At 38.2% G+C, this 20,427-nt stretch overlaps 1 protein-coding gene across 3 annotated transcripts in view; it reads right to left on the bottom strand.

Annotated features, from left to right (window-relative positions):
• CNTNAP5 (contactin associated protein family member 5) overlaps positions 1-20,427 on the bottom strand; it is a 982,292-nt gene that overhangs the window by 169,301 nt on the left and 792,564 nt on the right. For all 3 annotated transcript variants that reach the window (XM_081576090.1, XM_081576091.1, XM_081576092.1), the window contains one exon: positions 17,592-17,748. In XM_081576090.1, the coding sequence (XP_081432216.1) occupies positions 17,592-17,748 (157 nt within the window). The remainder of the gene's footprint in view (positions 1-17,591; positions 17,749-20,427) is intronic.

Here is a 20,427-nt window from a genome sequence, read left to right as displayed (position 1 = left end):
TGGAATAAGGTTTTTGTGTCTATTTGAAAGCACATCTATGAATGTTAGTATAAAATTTGAATCTTCATGTTCCAATATTTTTTCTAGGAGACATTACAAAGCAAATTTCAAGTGACCAAAGTAGAATAAAGACCAAACCCATATAGTCTCCTCTATAGGATCTTATTTCTCCACATTTTTTTTTTTCATTCTCAAGGTGGAAATGGTAGATTCTGGAGTCTGTCGATCAATGTCAACCACTGCTTCCCTCATACGCTATGGCATCTTTTCTACATCAATTTGATGTCCTTCTATCAAAGTGTTGGAATACACAAAATCACTCTAAGAATAAAAATCTCTTTCAAATAACAGAGAAAAAGAACTTCATAAACCCAAATGACTTCAGGGGCAAAAAAAATAATAAAAATGAGTGAAGCCACTCTTATGTTATGATAAGTGGAACCTGACACACAGATTCAGTATCAGGTGGGAAAAAGAGAGCAAAAGAGAGGAAGACTGGGATAAAGATGGTGTTCTGTCGTAGGCAGTTATGGCCATTTCTAACAGGTAATTATGCTCTTCACAAATGTAAGACTAGTGGGCCAGACTGGAATATCAATATAAAACTACTGCATTTTTAAATCTTAAGAAAAGATTTAAAATTCTTAAAAAACAACAAAAAAGAGTATGGTAGTAACCAACACTGCACTGGCCAATAAGACAGGTAAGAGGTGTCTTTTAAGCCACTTAGGCATTAAAGGACTTTCCAAATGTATTCATGCACTTAGGGTCACATTGAGAATAAAACCGGATTTAATTCAATGTGTGAATGACAAGACTGATTAAAACACTTCAAAGAATTAATGGGTAGAATATTTGGGGAGATGGCATAAAAATGATACAAATTATGGTGTACCTATTAATAGACAGGAAGTCTGCAGCTGCAGAGTTGATGTTCTACACACGAAGTTGTTTTTCTTTGGCTTTTGAGAAGAGCTTGTCTTCTCAAGGGCAAACACTTTACAGACTTTGTCTTTCTTTGGAACAACATGTAAGACTCTTCCTAAAGGGTGTTTGTGTACTTTTAAAGTACAGAAATGATTGTGTTGTAGTGGGAAGACATTGTAATTAGGCTAGAGGTCACAGGTTAAATCCATGTGCCTCAGCACACTATTTGTATGATGTCATGAGGTCACTGAGGGACTCAATTTCCTAATCTCTTCAGTTTGGTCACTCATTTGTGTCCAACACTTTGCGACCCCATAGATTGCAGCATTCCAGGCTTCCCTGTCCATAACCAACTCCTGGAGCTTACACAAACTCATGTCCATTGAGTCAGTGATGCCACCCAACCATCTCATCCTCTGTTGTCCCCTTCTCCTCCTGCCTTCAATCTTTCCCAGCATCAGGGGCTTCTCAAATGCGTCAGTGCTTCACATCAGGTGGCCAAAGTATTGGAGTTTCAGCTTCAGCATCAGTCCTTCCAATGAATATTTCCTTTAGGATGGACTGGTTGGATCTTCTTGCTAACCCTAATCTCTTAAATGGGGATAATAATACTAATTTGATATTGTTGTAAAAAGTCAAGGTAGATAATGTATGTAAAAGTTAACAAGTCAACTATTGCATAATAGGGGTTCAATAAATAGCTATTGAAATTCCCAGTCACACTTGAAATAAAAATGTTGGCAGGGAGTTTGGGGGAGAAAGGATACATATATATGTAGGGCTGAGTCCCCTTGCTTTACACTGGAAACTATCACCACATTGTTTGTTAATCAGCTATACCTCAACACAAAATTTAAAAAAAAATTAAAATACAAAGAATTTTAAAGGGGAAATAAGAAAAGGAGCCCCACAGCTGGCATGACTGAGCAGGCCAGTCAGAGGTCCCAGCTATGGAAGCTCAAAGAGCACAAAGAATATACTATAGACACATTCTATATGTCTATAGAATTTCCAGGTAATTTGGTATGTCATGATAATTTCCAGGGCAGGAATAGAGATACAGAGGTAGAGAATGGACATGTGGGCTTAGGGAGGGGAAGGGGATGATAAGATGAATTGGGAGATTACAATTAACATATTTACACTACCACACTGTTGTTGTTCAGTCACCAAATCATGTCTGACTCTTTGTGACCCCATGGAGTACATCCCTGTCCTTAACCATCTCCCAGAGTTTGCCCAAGTTCATGTCCATTGAACTGGTGATGCCATCCAACCATGTCATCCTCTGTCATCCCCTTCTTCTCCTGCCCTCAATTTTTCCCAGCATCAGGGTCTTTTCCAGTGAGTCAACTCTTCGAATCAGGTGGCCAAAGTATTGGAGCTTCAGCTTGAGCATCAGTCCTTCCAACAAGTATTCAGGGTTGATTTCCTTTAAGATCCACTGTTTTGATCTCCTAGTTGTCCAAGGGACTCTCAAGAGTCTTCTTCAACACCACAGTTCAAAAGCATCAATTCTTCAGCATAGGTCCAGCTCTCATCTCTGTACTTGACTACTGGAAAGACTATAGCCTCGACTATACAGACCTTTGTTGGCAAAGTGGTGTCTTTGCTTTTTAATGCAATGTCTAGGTTTGTAATAGCTTTCGTGCCAAGAAGCAAGTGTCTTCTAATTTCATGGCTGCAGTCACCATCCACGGTAATTTTAGAGCCCAAGAAGAGGAAATTTGTCATTGCTTCTACTTTTCCCCCTTCTATTTACCATGGAGTTATGCGACTGGATGCCATGATCTTAGTTTTTTTTTAATATTGAGTTTTAAGCCAGCTTTTTCACTCTCTTCTCTCTTAATATAGTATAATTAATGAGGAATTCTCTCACCCTCATCAAGAGGCTCTTTAGTTCTTCTTTACTTTCTATCATTAGAATGGTATCATCTGCATATGTGTAAAGTGAATAGCTAGCAGGAAGCTGCTGTATAGCACAGGGAGCTCAGCTCAGTGCTCTGTAATGACCTGGAGGGGTGGGATGGGGGAAGGAGAGAGGTCCAAGAGGGAGGAGATATATGTATACAAATGGCTGATTTCCTGGTGGCTCAGACAGTAAAGAATCTGCCCACAATGTGGGAGACCAGGCTTCAATCCCTAGGTCAAGAAGATTCCCTGGAGAAGGGAATGGTTACCCACTCCAGGATACTTGCCTGGAGAATTCCATGGAGCCAGGAGCCTGGCAGACTACAGTCCATGGGGTGACAGAGTCAGACACTTCTGAGCAACTAACACTTTCATTTTCACCATTTCCTCCAGGCAATGTGAGGAGTAGGGGAGGGGTATGGGGATATCTACATGACTGATGTACTTCACTGTACAGCAGAAACTAGTACAACACTGTAAAGCAATTACATTTTATTAAAAACTATAAAACTAATTTTAAAAAAGACATGCATGTGTCCTAATGATAAAACATGAACATTAACTCAAATTTTCTCAAGAGCAAACTTATGGCATAGAATTAGCCAAAGTGGTCTCTTTTTAGTTTTACTATCTGAATCTGAAGAATTTACCAAAATCAGGACTGCAAAGCAGAGGTCACTGATTTCTTAATGTGTCATTAAAGTGTAGCAAAAACTCATATGCTGCCATTTTTCCATCAGCCAGTTTTTGGGTAACGGCTGCAATTATTTTATAGCATCACTTGGGTGACTGAGCTGATTAAATGAGGATTCTTTTTTCCTTTTTATATTCTTCTCTCAGTCACTCAAATGTAACTAATAACATATTATTCAAAAAGTAGATAAACCAAGAAAATTATGCAAAGAACTCAAGACCTCAGGTCCCTCAGAAGCTCTTGTTTGAATCTGAATGGACTGGTCTCAAGAGATTCTGCACACCTTTCTGTTCAGTGGGTTACATAATATCGTCCATTTGCTGTGGATATGAAGGAGGAAGGGCTGGATGATGCCCACAAACAACCCAACAAGTCTAAATACCATATTGATGTTTGCCAGAAATTATAACTTAACTTTGGTTAAGTTAGTTATTTCCCTCTTGTCTTCCTCATTAAGACTTTCAGATAAACAAAAACAACCTAAGGGATCAGATGACAAGAAGCTCCAGGGTCACTTGGTTGACAAAAATGCTCCAGAGTCACTTGGTTGACAATGTGAAAACATTGACTGTGGTCACTGTAGTCTACCCCAGAGGATAAGTGATACCCCTTCACTTATCCCCCCTCATTGATCAGGCCATATCTATCTGGAGTCTTTTTTTCAGTTCCTAGTATTTCCTTTTTGGGACAGGGTATATAGAGTTGCTCTACAATATCGTGTTAGTTTCTGCTGTACAACAAAGTAAATCAATCACACATATACCTATATCTCCTCCCTCTTGGACCTCGCACTCCCTGCCCCATCTTACCTATCTAAGTCATCACAGAGCTGAGTTCCCTGTGCTATACAGCAGGTTCCCACTATCTATCTATTTTACACATTGTAGTGTATATATGTCAGTCTCAATTCCCCAATTCATCCCACCCCTCTGCCCCGCTTTGTCTACGTGTCTGTTCTCTATGTCTGCATCTCTATTCCTGCCCTGCAAATATTCATCTGTACCATTTTTCTAGACTCCACATATATGCATTAATACACATTATTTGTTTTTCTTACCCCCACGTTTCTTATATGAAGGACAAAACAAGACACTGTTGGCATATATTTAATATTTTTGGAAACTATATTTTTTTCTGTAAATATTTTAGAAACCTGAAGGCACAGGGCTCCTCTCACGTAGATGTGAAAAAACAAAATCAGGTCTTGGTATATGAATACAGTCAAAATTTACCCAATGCTACTTCATTAGTAAGAAATGTAAATGGCCCTACAGAGTTTGAGTATAAAATGGAATTCTAAAAGTGTTAGCAAGGATTAAGGTTTTTGTAGTCATCATTTGATTAATCTGTCCCTGATAGGAAGTGCCATAAAATCTCTTCACAGAATGTCTGCATACTTTCTCCTCTCTCACCCTTCTCCCCAACCTAACCAAAATTAGCCTTTTCTCCTTCCACGCCCTTGAAATGTCACTGAATTGCTCTTTTCCATAGAATATGTCAGTGTCTGACTTACTCCACATGTCGCAGCATTTTAGTGTTGCCTTCTTTCCTGTTTCACACACACACTCATATGCCCACACACACACTCACATGCACACACACACACTCACATGCACACAGACATACTCACATGCATTTTGTCATGAATGCTATCTGTGAAATATCTTTTTACATGTCAATAGTTATCTCTAACTCATATGCCCAAACCTCCTCCACTGGTCACCTTCCCAGGGATGGCCACCCTACTTGTTACTCTGTGAATGACTTGGCCCTGGGCTCCCCAGCTGCTGAGATGGAACACCTGTGGGGCTTCATTTCTCCTCGTTTCCTCAATTTCTCCCTCACTGTTGATCAACAATGTCGGTCCAGCTCCCTTTCTTTACATCGCTATTCGCTGCCTTATCCTCATCCTTCTGGCCTCAGTTTTATTTTGAGGCCCAGAGTCTGCCTGGGCCTGTGTGAGAGTTACCTGACCTGCTTTGGCTGCTCCTCCCTCAGCCCTGTCCCCTCTCACACTTTTCCACACGCTCAGAAACATACACATACATGTGGACAAGATGTGCTTCATTGCTTCAAACCTTGTAAAAATCTCTCTCTCTTACAGGAAGGGTCCAAATTTCAAAATATTTAACATATTAGAGTAGACAAATTTGCTATTTAAAGCCACCCTTGTCTTTTATATGAGGAGTTCTTCCTAAAAGAAAACGGTCCATAGGATAGAGGGCCTGCGTGGGTGTGGGGTTGCTATTCTTAGACCCTACTGATGGCTCTGGGATTCCTCTGAGCATCTCACATTGCAAGACCTGATGATGGGAACCACCTCTTGCCTTTCCTTGGCCAGGTGAGCACACAAATAAGAGTTTTACATCTGATCTCATTCCACCCTCACAACAGTCCTACGATGGTGGTATAACATTGCCTGCTTGTACAGCAGAGGAAACTAAGGAAAGAGGTGACCTCTCAGGGGGTGTTGTTGGCAAGTGGAGAAGCTAGTGTGTGCTGACTCGCTTCAGTCATGCCAGACTCTTTGCAATCCCATGAACCATAACCCACTGGTCTCCTCTGTCTGTGGGATTTTTCAGGCAAGAATATCGAAGTGTGTTGCCATGCCCTTCTCCTAGGGGTCTTCTCAACCCAGGGTTCGAACCCACATCTCATGTGTCTCCTGTGTTACTGGTGGGTTCTTTACCTGATGAGCCATGGGAGAAGCCCAAGAGAAGCTAGGGTGGAAACCAAAGCTTCTGCTGTAACCAGCGTGCTTTCCTGTCTTCCAGGCCTTGTGTTCTGCTTACAGAGAGTGGCTGTCTCATGAGTGGAAGCTGTGTTTCCCATGTTTATTTAACATCTCCCCGAGGCAGAGCCAGAATAACCCAGTCCTGAGTCCTTGAGCTGTCCTCCTGGGTCTCAGGCTGACTCTCCCATTCTGTTCACACAGGCTTTCTCCACACAAGATACACTTCAATTGATTAGGTTTCAGTTTTCTAATTTGCAATCATTTTCCAGCCCTGCATTCTCTGAGATTACACATAGGTCACCTTGACAGGAATTCTGGGAGCCCACAAACTCTTTGGTGACACATGTAGCAAGCAATCTTCTGGTTTATCTCTAGTTGGCAGACCCAGCCCCAACCATGACAGGATGAGTTTTACCAGTGAACTTTCAGAGGACATCCCAATTCTGGGGAGAGAAGTCTTCAGTGCTCTTTCCTTATTTTACCTAGAGTGTGATGGGTGAATGATATATTTGATTACTCTGATACACTAGTTCAATTTCTTATTTTATTGCATATAGGTATGTACAGTTTTTGTAGAAGTTAATTAAAGTAGTTAACTAATGATAACCTACTGTACAGCACAGGGAACTCTACTCAACGCTCTGTACTGACCAAAATGGGAAGGAAATCCAAAAAATAGGGGATATATATATGTGTGTGTTCATTCACCTTGCTGTACAACAGAAATTAACACAACTTGTAAAAAAAAATAAAACTATACTCCAATGAAAATTAAAAAGAAACAAAAAGAAGTTGGTCTAAATTCTATAAATTGATATTATCTCTTATTTAAGATGCTTTAAAAGTAATAAACTAATAATAAAACTAATGACTAATACATTCTTGAGAACTAAATATCCGGTAGATCTGCTAGATGAGCAAATTCATGCCAACTCAGCCAGCACTCCCCAGAAATGGGCATCCTTTTCTTCTGTTTCTTTCTATTTTCTGAAATCAAATAAGAACCTGAAACTCAGAGAGGCTAAATGATAGTCAATAAGTGACAAATTCAGGATTTGATCATCCTATTACAAAATAAAATATGACATAGAGATAAATTACAGCTGAGATACAGAAAATGAGGGTGCTGCCAGAATAGGTAGCCACAGTTGTGGGTGTTCTCTGTATTTATTACATATATTACTTTGTAATATTTTCACTAAAAATCTATAAGGCAGATTTACAAAAGAGAGAAAATTAATTCTTCCTTTTCTTCTCCTCCTCCTTACTCTCTCCTCTTTCTCCTCCTTCTTCTTCTTAATGATGAAGACTCTACTCTTTGAAAACAAGGCCAAGACACGGGGTTTTATTTGTAGATAACATGAATGTCACTTGGAGCACCAACAGGCATGGTAGAACACAGAGGAAAAAAAAAAATGGAAGGAGGGTCCAACATCACCAGGGTCCTGTCAGAGCTGTCCACACCTAGCAAAAGGTTCTAGAAATTTCTGAGTGAAAAAAAGTTGTAACTAATGTCTCCCTGTGTGGCTCTGGTTTGTTTTGTTTTTTTTTAACTTTTAATTTGTTTTGGAGTACAGCCAATTAACAATGTTTTGATAGTTCCATGTTGACAGCAAAGGGACTCAGCCATACATATACATGTATCCATTCTACCCCAAACTCCCCTCTCATCCAGGCTGCCACAAAACATCCAGCAGAGTTCCCTGTGCTATACAGTAGGTCCTTGTTGATTATCCATTTTAAATATAGCAGTGTGTACCTATCCATTCCCAACTCCCTAACTATTCCTTTTCCCCATCCTTCTCCCTGGCAATCATAAGTTGGGTCAATTGAAGGGTCTGTGTGGCTCTGTTTTGACACTAATGAATTCTGCAGATCTAGTGAGTTCTGTGGTGAAGCCACCTGCTCACCTCAGGGTCAGGGAGGCCAGCTCTGAACTGACACCTTTGTGGTCTGTAGAAAGTCCAGAGTCCCTTCTGCAATTTGGCCACATCTATCAAAGTAGAAAAGTGGATGATTTAACAATCCTACACTAGAAAGCTATGCAATAGAAACACTAATAAATAAAATGAAAAAAAAGTATGTCAAGACTCAGAAATGTTCATTGCAACACTTTTTCTAATAGTAAAATATCATTTACAAACAAAATGTTTATAATTTTATGACAAGCTATAAGCTATGATACAACTATACTTTACAGCCATTAAAATGCACAGGATGCATTCATGCTTATGCTTATTTAAAGATGCTAAATCAAAGCTCTCTGAGACATATTTCATGTAGAAAACAAGTTGCAGAATGATATGTTTTGTATTATAACAGTGAAAAATGAATAAACTTTAATATTAATAAATATGACAAATACATAGGAAGATATTTATATGTAGATGTACCCTACATGTGGGCTTCCCTGGTGGCTCAGACCCTAAAGAATCTGCCTGCAGGGCAGGAAACCAGGGTTTCATCCTTGAGTCAGGAAGGTCCCCTGGGGAAGGGAATGGCTACCCACTCTAGTATTCTTATCTGGAGGATTCCATGGACAGAGGAGCCTGGCGGGCTACAATTCATGGGGTAGCAAAAAGTCGGATGTGACTGAGCGACTAACACTTTCACTTTCACACTTTAACATGCTCCACTATTACTATCTCAAGGTAATACATAAAATGTTAAAATTTTACATATTAGGTATAAATAAAATAATTCCTAGTGATGATAAAGGAGGAGCTTCTTTCTTACTTACTATTTCTGCAATATTTGAATTTTTATAATAAGGATATAATAAACACATTTATATTGTGATTTTAAAAAACTTTAAATTTTAAAAATCAGAAAAAATTATTCTCCCCACACATTGCTAAATATAGATACATAAATTGGGTGAGTCAATACTGACAGCTATAAGCAACTTAAAAAGTGTCCAAAAAGGTAAGCAGCTCATCTAATTTTATTCTGAGTAAGAGCTACTTTTAGGTGACTAATGCCATATACTTAGTGATAAGTCGGCACATTAAAATAGAAGCCAAAGACTCATTGCACTAAGAAGAATTATAATATTTTGGTATACAATAATGACCCAAATCAAAATCTGGTATCAAATTTTCTAAAGAAATGCACATTTTTAACCTTGACATTGACTTTGAGTTCTATTTCTGATACTCACAGTTTTGCAATTACCCAAGAAATGTGACTCTCCATAAAATCTAGAGATGATAAAGCCATACAGGTTGACAGGTAACGGAGGCAATAGAAGCCTCAGTTTACATCTCTGATCTTTATAATTGTAGAAAAAAGAAGAAGAAGAAGACTATCTCATAGCTACGTTTTGTTTCCTAGAACCAATAGGTCTTAAATTGCCTATTAGATATTTTGATACCACCTATTATTAATAGGTGGTAAATATTATTAATAGGATGGTAAAGTGAAGTCGCTCAGTCGGGTCTGACCCTTTGCGACCCCATGGACTGTAGCCTATCAGGCTCATCCATCCATGGGATTTTCCAGGCAAGAATACTGGAGTGGGTTGCCATTTCCTTCTCCAGGAGATCTTTCCAACCCAGGGATTGAAGCCAGGTTTCCCGCATTGTAGGCAGACTCTTTACCGTCTGAGCCACCAGGGAAGTGGCAATAGGATGGTAGCATCATTGAATAAAAAAATTAAAAAAAAAATCCTTAATGATACCCTTGGCAAAGTATTAACTATCGTACTCCATCTAGATTTCTATAAAGTGATGCGATATGCTAGTTTTAAAATATCAATCCCTGATTATAAGTTGTGCTTTCCCATTTTTGTATTGTTCCCAGTGTGTGACAGTGTGTGATGTCTTCTTTCATCTCCTATCAGATACACTGCAAAACACTCTATTTAAAAACAATCTGAAACCCAGTCATAGGATTGTTAGTGTAAACAAGTCAGTACCAAGTTGCTCCAGGATATATGCTTTAAGTGACAATTTAAGGAATAAAAGAGCAGAACATAGCTAGCAAGGGGAAGGCATATTTGTCCAGGATGAGAATATGGGGAGAAAGGAAAAAAAAAAAACTCATTGATTCATCCATTCACTCAGAAGTAAATGTATGAAGAACTTACCATGTGCCAAGCATACTTTTTCCAATGCAAGGCTCTGGCTCTAATCATATTGCTAGATGCACATGGAAATCAGGGACTGAGAGAGTAAAAACCCAGAGAACCTTTTATAATCGTTGGAATAGCCCATAAACAGATCTATGAATAAAAACTTTCCTCCAGTAGAGATTATACAATATTATTTTTTAAAATAAGAAATAGAGTCTTTCTTTTCCAGATTTCAGAATTCCTGCCCCATCTTATGACATTACCTAGTTTGAAGCACCATCACTGCCCTGAGGGTGGGAATCCCAGAGGTAGTGGTTTTGGGGAAATCAAAAGGGGTCTGAAAGATCAAAGAATAGCCTATGTGAACAAACAGCAAAACCATAAACCCTTAGATGTAACCGGCATCATTTTCCCCAAGGCAATTGCCTCATTAAGTCTCCAAGGAAAGGACTGAAGGCCCTTGTGAAGGTCAAGGTTCTGGAACTGGATTAGACCTGTCTTTACAAAGAGAACAGCTCAAGGCAAATGTATAAAAATATAGGTTTGGGAGCAGCGTGACCACTTCCAACTACACTTTGATAGCTGAGAGAAAATCAATCTGCAGCAAAATGTTTAAACTTTGAGTAAATATTTCTGGTGAGATAATAAAAGGTGGGTAACAGTAAACACTGCAGTAAATATCTGTTAATCCTAGAATGATCATGGCCCAATTTGCAAAATGACAGGGAGGTAAAAATGCATTTACTGGAAATCATTCACCTATCATTCATTCATGGCTTCAGCACCATTTATTACATAATTTATTGGTGGCAGAGAAGTGCAATCAAGGGCTAACAGTGATTTGAAGCTCCAGGATGCCACACGCTGAGAAAAAAAAAATAACCTAAATATCCTGCTTAAAAAAAAAAAAAAAAAATAGAACAATAGGTTTCCTTTTTTCGATGATCAGATGACCAGAATATAAACTTTATACCATTTTCTCTTTCTATTGTGTCATGACATTTATACAAAGGAGAAGTAAAGACAAGAGGCAAAGAACAGTGACTAAAAATCACATAAAATATCTACGTTTGCTTATGAATATACTCAAGTATGTCCTGCTGTTAGAAAAGAGAGCTTCATCTTAGTTCTACCTGGTTGTTTGGATGAGAAAACTTTTCATCCAGGTCCTGGGCCATCAAGAGGAGGCACACTTTGGACCATCTTTCTGCTCCTCCATCTCATCACCCAACATCGTTTTTATTGTTCTACAACCATCCTTTGTGTTCCAATTTGTTCCCTTCCACCCAGATGACTGTTTTTCCACCTCCCAATGCTGTCTTGTGAGATTTCTAGGCATGAGTTGTTTGCCAACCTCCCTTCCCGCTCTCAGCAGCCCATTTGTCTGAAGTTATTAAGTCAGAAAACACCCGATTGGGAGGAGGTCTAGAGGCTGAGTCATTCTATTGAAGAGAAGTTCCTGTGTAAACAATCATTCACTGTGAGACTGTTATTCATTACAAGTTTTCTCATTTCTTTCTTTCTTCCTCTTTAGTTCTTCAACGGGGATGGAAACCCCTGGGGAAGTCAGCTCTATAGTACACCTGTTCAGATGTCTCTCTGAGGCTTCCCTTTATTCAAAGGAATCTTGTTTGGCGTGTTTCTTCCCTCCACCCTCATCCATCTTCGGAGCTGCTTTACTTTCATCTATACCCAGAGCATACTCATTTTTTCTTATATACTTGGCACCCATCAAACCTCATCAGAGGAAATCAACCCTGAATGTTTATGGGAAGGACAGATGCTGAAGCTAGAATATTTTGGCCACCTGATGCAAAGAGCCGACTCATTGAAATAGACCCTGATGCTGGTAAAGATTGAAGGCAGGAGAAGGGGATGACAGAAGATGATATGGCTGGATGGCACCACTGACTAATGGACATGAGTTTGAGCAAACTCCAGGAGATGGTGAGGGACAGGGAATCCTGGCGTGCTGCAGTCCATGTGGTTACAAAGAGTCTGACACGACTTAATGACCAAACAACAACAATATTGAAATATATGACAGCAAGTAACTCAGTTACAGAGGTTGCTCAAAACAGAATAAAATATTATCAATTACCAGAATCTTGGAAGATAGCTGAGGCTCTACTTGGCTTAGCAGAAAGCAAAATACACCATGCAGTGATTATGATTTGAGATGCCCTGAGAGAGAGGTCTCTTTGGCATCCTCACTGGCTGTTATAAAAAATGCAAACTTAGCAACTCCTTGGATGCAGTCACCATGGGTATCCTTGGACTCAGTTGGAATTTCCGACTCTACCCCCTTAGACATGTGACTTTATCCAAGACACTTAGCATTTCAGAGCTTCCTTTTCTGGGGCAAAGAGATAATAAATCCAACTTCAAGTGTTGTTGAGATAATTATATGAGATATAGTGTATACAATGCTAGGAAGACCAGTATATGATACTTTTCCCCCATTTCTTTTATTTTTAATTTAATTTTGTTTTCTGATACTTTTAAAAATCAAGTTTGATCCATGAAGCAAGGCACCCAAAACCAATGCTCTGAGACAACCTAGAGGTATAGGGTGGGGAGGGAAGTGGGAGAGGATTCAGAATGGGGGAACAGATTCATGTTGATATATTGCAAAAACCATCATAGTACTATACAGCAATTATTGCAATATTGTTGATTTACAATGTTGTGTTACTTTTAGTTGTACAGCAAAGTAATTGAGTTTTATATATATATATATATATATATATATATATTTATTTATTTATTTATTTATTAGATTTGTTTCCACTATAGGTTATTACAGTGTATCCTTTTCCTTTATAAGTTATTACAGAGTATAGCTCCCTGTGCTATATGGTAGTCCTTGCTGATTACCTATTTTATATATGGTAGTGTGTATATGTTAATTCCAGCCCCATAATTTATCCCTCCACAACCTTTCCCCTTTGGTAACTATAAGTTTGTTTTCTAGATCTGTGAGTCTGTTTCTCTTTATAAATAAGGTTATTTGTACCATTTTTTTCAGATTCCACATATAAACAATATTCTATGATATTTGTCTTTCTCTGACACTTGACATTTTTGAGAGACAATATTATCTAGGACTTGTAATATATCAATGTGCTATCTACTAAATGCTATACTAGCCCAAGTCAGAATTCTGACTAACTTTACCAACAGCAGAAGCTTAAGGGAAGTTTATAAGGTAAATATGTTTGAGCTTTCTTAGAAGCACTCAGACACCAAAAGGAACATGCCTGTCTTAAACAAAAATTTGAAATGCAAGGAAAGCTGGCTCGACTACATGTTATCTAAGAATCAGGTTGGAGGAATGTTAAAGAAGATGATTATTTCCCAATGGTGTCAGATTTTGTGCTTTAAATAATAATGAACACATTTCAAAAAGGCTCTGCCAGGTTTTGTTCTGAGTGTATATTCCATGTCCACAATTCCTGTTACAGACAAAGTTGTTTCATTGTTGTTTCATTGTTATTTCACATACAAGGAGCTTCATGATCTGGATTTGACCTTCTTCCCTTTCTACATATTGTGTAAATTGTACACATGGAAACTGCAAAAACTACACTGAGATACTTGTATTTTGGAGAAGTAGCAATTTTCATATTACTTACATTTCTGTGTCTGAATAAATGGCAGCACTTAACTGTACTATATACTACCTGTAGTTACTTCTTCTGGTTCTTCAAAACTTACCTATACTTTTCCTTGAAATCAAACTATTCCAGCCCAAGTGCACCCTAGGTCTGACAAACCTGTGCTTATATGTATAATCAAACTTATCACACTAACAGATTTATGGCTAAATAATTAGCTTCTACTATTCCACTGCCTTGCAAGTTTCTCAAGGGTAAGAATTATATGCCCCTGGCTTTCTCTGTCCAGCAGACTGTCTAACTGCCCAGAGTAGGCATTCTTTTGACAAATGATTTAGGAGTAAATGTCAGATGGAATAGCATGCACAGTTGCCTGTATAACAAATTATTTCCCAGAATCACTGATGACAGGTTATAGCTTGTCCTAAGAAAATGAAATCTAGAAGAATTAAATCAGATTCTGCTGGGACTTTCCTGGCAATCCAGTGGTTAAGACTGTTTCCAAAGCTGGAGACACAGGTTCAATAGCTGGCCAGGGAACTAAGATCCTACATGCCACAGGGCCAAAAAAATTAGAATCTACTCTCTTATGAGAATGATAGAAGGAAATTCCTAATCTCACCTGGGTTACAAAAGTGAATCAGAAGGCTAATTTGGGCAGAATTTCATTTAGTATGTAGTGATTTACTATATTGCAACCCCTAGATAATATTGTCACTTAACAATGTTACCTATCACATCCTGAAAGGTTCTTAGTATTTTATATACTATATCCCATATAGTCTATATCTATGAGATGCTCAACTAACTCTAGGACATCCACGGATGAAGAGGGCATCTTTACAGAGGGACAGTTGGATCATTTCTCTTGATCCTTCATAGGTTAATTGTTGAATAAAACCTACACCTAAAATGGTTATGCTCTAATCAAAGTTACTTTCCACATAAAACAGTACATGATGAAGCTTTCCCCCTGGCTTTAAAGGGACAGTAAAAGGTTATGAAATATGCAATAACCTAAGTTGGTGGAGGTATGATGGCACCAGAGTTGAGAAAAAGTTTTCCTGAGCACAGCCTTGATGATGAAGTTAAGTCAAGAGGAGGGCTTCAAAGGTTAGCGAACAAGTAAGAAGGTCAAAGGAGGGAGATTCTGGAATGAGAGTAGATGAGATGATTGATGGAAAGTCCTGGAGAAGGAAAGGTAGAGGCACTTCAATACTTGATAGTCTGATTTTCCACTTTTAAGTGGTGTGATGTGATTCTCTCTCTCAGTGTTTAGTAAATTAAGTCCAGCTCTGGTCATTTATTCCCTAGCAAGGGAAGGCACTAAGGCAGCATTCGGTATGGGAAGGGCTTCACCAAAGGAAAAAGTGAGCTAAGATTAAGAATTCAACCAGAAAAATGAAAATTGAAGGCACTCAGGAGAAACATTTTCCCTTTCAATGATTCTTTACATTCTAACCCCCCTTATCATCTTCTCTGATTGTACAGACAGAATAAAATGAAGGTGTTTGCATGTAAGTCTATAAATTTGTACATTTCTAATGTCAACACAGCCAAAGGAATTTAAAGGATCAAAATATAATTAGTGAATCAGACTGCTGGTTGAAGAGGATTTTGATATGTTTTCCTGGCCACACAACCATGTCACTTTTTCACACATCTCTCAAGCTTGTAGTTGCCATTTTGGGATCACTTCTCCTCAAAGGTCTATTACATTCATCTATTCAGCTAGCTACCATCAACTTCTACTGTACAAAGGGTAAGACTTTGGGGAAGTAATGTTAAAAGAGATCCAGTATTCAAAAAGAAGGAGAGTTACTTTTTATTTGCAGATCTATAAGATGAGATAGAAGGCTCTGCAGGATAGAGTGGGGACCCCAAAGAATGGAGACATCCAGTTAACTTTATCTGATTTGCAACGTTAGGAGGAGGGACCCAGGTCACATGACTCAGGCCCCAAGCAGCCTACAACATTCCGAAGCCATGGACCATTTAGTACAGCCTGATGGAGCCACATGTGTGATCTTTTCCTCACTGAACTAAGGTTTAAAGCAGACCTAAAATTTTATCTGAAACAGTCCTTGGTGTTATCAACTAAAACAGTGAAAGAAAAACATTTAAAAGTCATTTCCACTAGGTTGGGAGCAGTTTGACACAGGAACTCTTAACTATACTTGAGCAGTACTTGATGAAGCAAGCACAATTTAAAAAACCAAAACCAAAGAAGGTCTTAAATTTTTAAAAACCAAACTGTCTTTGGAAATGTTCTGTGCATATTTTCACCATCACTACAGTGAAAAAACAAGCAGTTGACCAGGAAGGCAAAGGAAAAGTAGATGTCATAACCATGAGAACTAAAAACTAAATTTATCTACAAAAGTAACTTGGTGGGGAGTTCAAATTCTGGATCTGCCTTTTAATAGATGAGTGTGACCTTGAGAAAATAATTTAATTTCTTTGTAACCTACATTACTTGACTGTAAGATGCCAAAGTAAGAAGATCATAAAAAATTAATAGGTTTGTTTTCTTTGTCAAATTTATGGTTACTGAAGGGGAAAGGGGGTAACGGATAAATTAGGAGTTTGGGATTAATGGATACACACTATTATATATAAAATGGATAAAGAAAAAAGAACTACTGTATAGGTCAGGGAAGTCTACTCAGTATCCTGTAATAACCAGAATGCAAAAGAACCTGAAAAATAATAGCTATATGTATATGTCTAACTGGGGCTTTTCCCTGGTGGCTCAGCTGGTAAAGAATCCACCTGCAATGCAGGAGATCTAGGTTCGATCCCTGGGTTGGGAAGATCCCCTGGAGAAGGGAACAGCTACCTCCTCCAGTATTCTGGCCTGGAGAATTCCATGGACTACATAGTCCATGGGGTCACAAAGAGTCGGACACAACTGAGCAATGGTCAAAAAAAAAAAAGTATAACTTCATCACTTTGCTGTACACGTGAAACTAACACAACATTGTAGATCAAGTGCACTCCAATATAAATTTTTTAAAAAATCATAGAAATAATCTATAAGGAAATAGAATCTGAAAAAGATGTATGTGTGTGTGTGTACACCTGTGTGTACTGTACACCTGGAACTACCACGACATTTTAAACCAACTGTACTGCGATAAAAAATACAAAAGAATTAATGGGTTGTTATGAAGGTTAAATCGATGTTCAATAAACATAAATTCTCTATTTTTACTGGCGATGATAGGGTTGGCTGGTGGGTGGGTCATTCATCAGTGAGACAATGCAACAATAAAGAAACAGTCTGTGTAATTATGCATCCCTATCTCCCATATTTTTTCCCAAAGCCTATATTCTATACATTATAGAAATGCCAGTTAAATTGCAAAGCTAAATATTACATTTCATTCTCACGTTGAAAATGGAATGTTGAGAATATAAGACGATGGTGTTGCCACATGCTTTATGTTACAAACTTAAGTAATAGCCCTAAAAGTACTAGGACTGGCAATTTCCAGAGTTAGAAACGATCACCACCATTAAGAAGCCCTAGTTCATAAGGAATTTCTCATTCATGTTCCTTTATTTTATGGAATATTTTATGCATCTCTTAGTGGGCTTCCTCCACAAGTGCAGAGAGATCAGCATTCCCATTACCATTCATCCTTGTCAGCGTCACAATTGCAAAAGTGTCGAATGTCCAGGCAGCTCTCATCCAGGCCACAGTCGCATTGCTGAACTCCGGGAGGGGCGCCTCCCCAGTAGGGTTGCCTTTCATTGGACCGCCCAATCCACCAGGTCAATGGAGTTCCATCTGAAAGACAAGATGCTTCACAAGTCAGAATGGAGCAAGCCTAACATGGCACAGAGGGTGTCACAGAAACTGAGATGAAAATGTCTTGAAGAATATATATACATTGTATGTACATGTATACAAATACTTTTCATGAAAGTATTTATATGAGTATTTGTGTATAGACATCTATGTATACACATACATACATACATACATACACACACACATATAGAGAGAGAGATGGAAGGAGAGAAAGAAAGAGATAGGAAAAAAGAAAAAAGGAAGGAAAAAAGGGGAAGAAAGAACAGAAGAAAAGCAAGCAAGGAAGGAAGAAAGCAAAGGAGATATATATATATATACACACACATATATATATATCACCCTCCCTCCCTCTCTTCCTTCCTTCCTCTCTTCCCTTCTGTTTTTTCCTCCCCTTTCTTTTTTCTTTTTTCCTATCTCTTTTTCTCCTTCCTCTTTCTTGCTGTCTGTTTCTCTCTCTAACTCTCTCTCTCTCTCTCTCTCTCTACACACACACACACACACACACACACACACACATATATATACAGAGAGAGATATATCCATACACATATATGCACACTTTTGTGAAAAGTATTTCTAGAGAAGAATATTGAGTTCTCACAATGTTCAGACTGAGAGTCACAAGGTCAAATGCTAATCAAATCTGGCAGATATATCACAATCAAGTACACTGGGCTAGATTTTAGACCAACAAAATTGAATATATACAAAAATCAATTTTCTTTTAAAGTTACAAAAGGATAAACAATAGCATGAGGGTCAAGATTAGCCTGACCTTAGTTCTCAGTGGGGAGGGGTACACATGAAAGTGGGGGAGGGAATGTTGGCTCAGAGGACAGGGTGGCCCTGTTTTACCCCCACTGATTTCTGTCATGACAAAGACTAGCTCCAAGGTTATCATATCTTTTGGATTTTTTTTAAAAGTCATAATATTTCAAGTACAAAGATTTGGACAAAAAATATTATGAAAGTCAATACTGCATGGGTCAATGAAATCCCTCTGTATGTCATATTTAACCCATACAAAGCTAGTATGTAACCTCTAATTTGTGGTTTATGTAATTAATAGAAAACTTTTTTTGAGTCTCGTCCCTGTCATTTCTTTTCTTTGCAAAGTTTAGTTTAGTAATGTATGTTGAAGTTATCCTCTATAATTGAAAATATTTAAGCAGATAAAAATATTATCCAGAAGATGATAATATATCCAAAACAACATATATATATATAGGCGGAGATGTAGGTGTTAGTTTGAAGGAGGTTGGGCTTAGGTTCTCTTTGGAAATAGCTGATCTGTTTCTGTTTGGCATACAACAGGCTCTTAATGTGTATTTATCTTTTGAAAATGAAAGTAAAAATTATTGGAAGCTATTTTCATGATTTATCATTTTAGACAGAATAGTAACATTTATCTGAGAATGATATTAGGTTAGAATTTTGCCTTGTCAAGATCTGATTTCATATACAATTCCTGATGTACAAATATATAATTTATAAATTATTCATGTATAAAAGTAGCAACAACTTTCTCTGAATTGGTTTAACTGCTAATATCCTTATGGAAGTCACTGAGGCAAATAGGAAGATAATGACAATCTAGAGCTCCCAAGAACTTGCAAGTAATGAGAAAAAGGTAAAACGGGTACTATGAAAAGCAAAAGCATCTTAGGGATGCTGAGTTGGGGGCAGACAGACTGAAGGACTATCCTCACCTGAAAAATACTACTCTTCACTCTAAAATGTTTCAATTTCCACAGGTATACTCATGTGGATATACGGCAGAAACCAACAATATTGTAAAGCAATTATCGTTCAATTAAAAACAAATAAAAAAAAAGAATTCTTGCCTTTCTAACCTCATAGAACTGCTCTGAATAAAACTGTGTACACAATAAAAAAAAATAAAATGTTTCAATTCCCTTTATTACCTTTTAAGTTAGAATTCTAGTTAGAGATGTCTGTTAACCACTGTCTTCTTTTTAAAGAATAATTCTAAATCCATTTTACTTTGTTCCAACAGCTGTAAATCGTCAGACACTGGTTCAAATGAATTGCTTTCTTTCTAACCACTAGCTCAGATAAGCCATATTCAAGTGGGTTTATTCAGAGCAAAAAGCATTTTCAGGCCTGGGGTAAGCTTAAGCGGATCATTCCAGTGTGTGAGTCCAGGTACACAGGGATAAAACATTGTGTGTTTAGACTTTCCTGGTGGTATAATGGATAAGAATCCTCCTGCCAATGCACGGGACATGGGTTTGATCCCTAGTCCAGGAAGATTTCACATACAGCAGGGCTACTAAGCCCATGGGCCACAACTACTGAGCCTGCAAGCTGCAACTTCTGAAGCCTTTGTGCCTAGAGCCTGTGCTCCCCAACAAGAGAAACATCCACAATGAGAAACCCATGGACAAAAATGAAGAGTAGTTTCTGCTTGCCAGTGCTCCTGTGTACAGCAATGATGACCCAGAGGAGCCAAAAGTAAAAACAAACCAAAAAAAAAACCCTCGTGTGTTTGAATAAGTTTTCCCAAGTTGGCTTTAAGTACAAGAAACGGGAAGAAATCTCTCCACTTCTCTCTCTTGGCACTGTCCAAACCTCTCCTCCATTGTGTAGAATCTTGATCACATAGTGAAGTTCAGTGTCATCATGGATGACTTT

The sequence above is a fragment of the Giraffa tippelskirchi genome, chromosome 3 (assembly GCF_054371585.1).
Source record: "Giraffa tippelskirchi isolate mGirTip1 chromosome 3, T2T-mGirTip1v1.2.pri, whole genome shotgun sequence".
NCBI lineage: Eukaryota > Metazoa > Chordata > Mammalia > Artiodactyla > Giraffidae > Giraffa > Giraffa tippelskirchi.
This window is presented reverse-complemented; position numbering and strand designations above follow the sequence as displayed.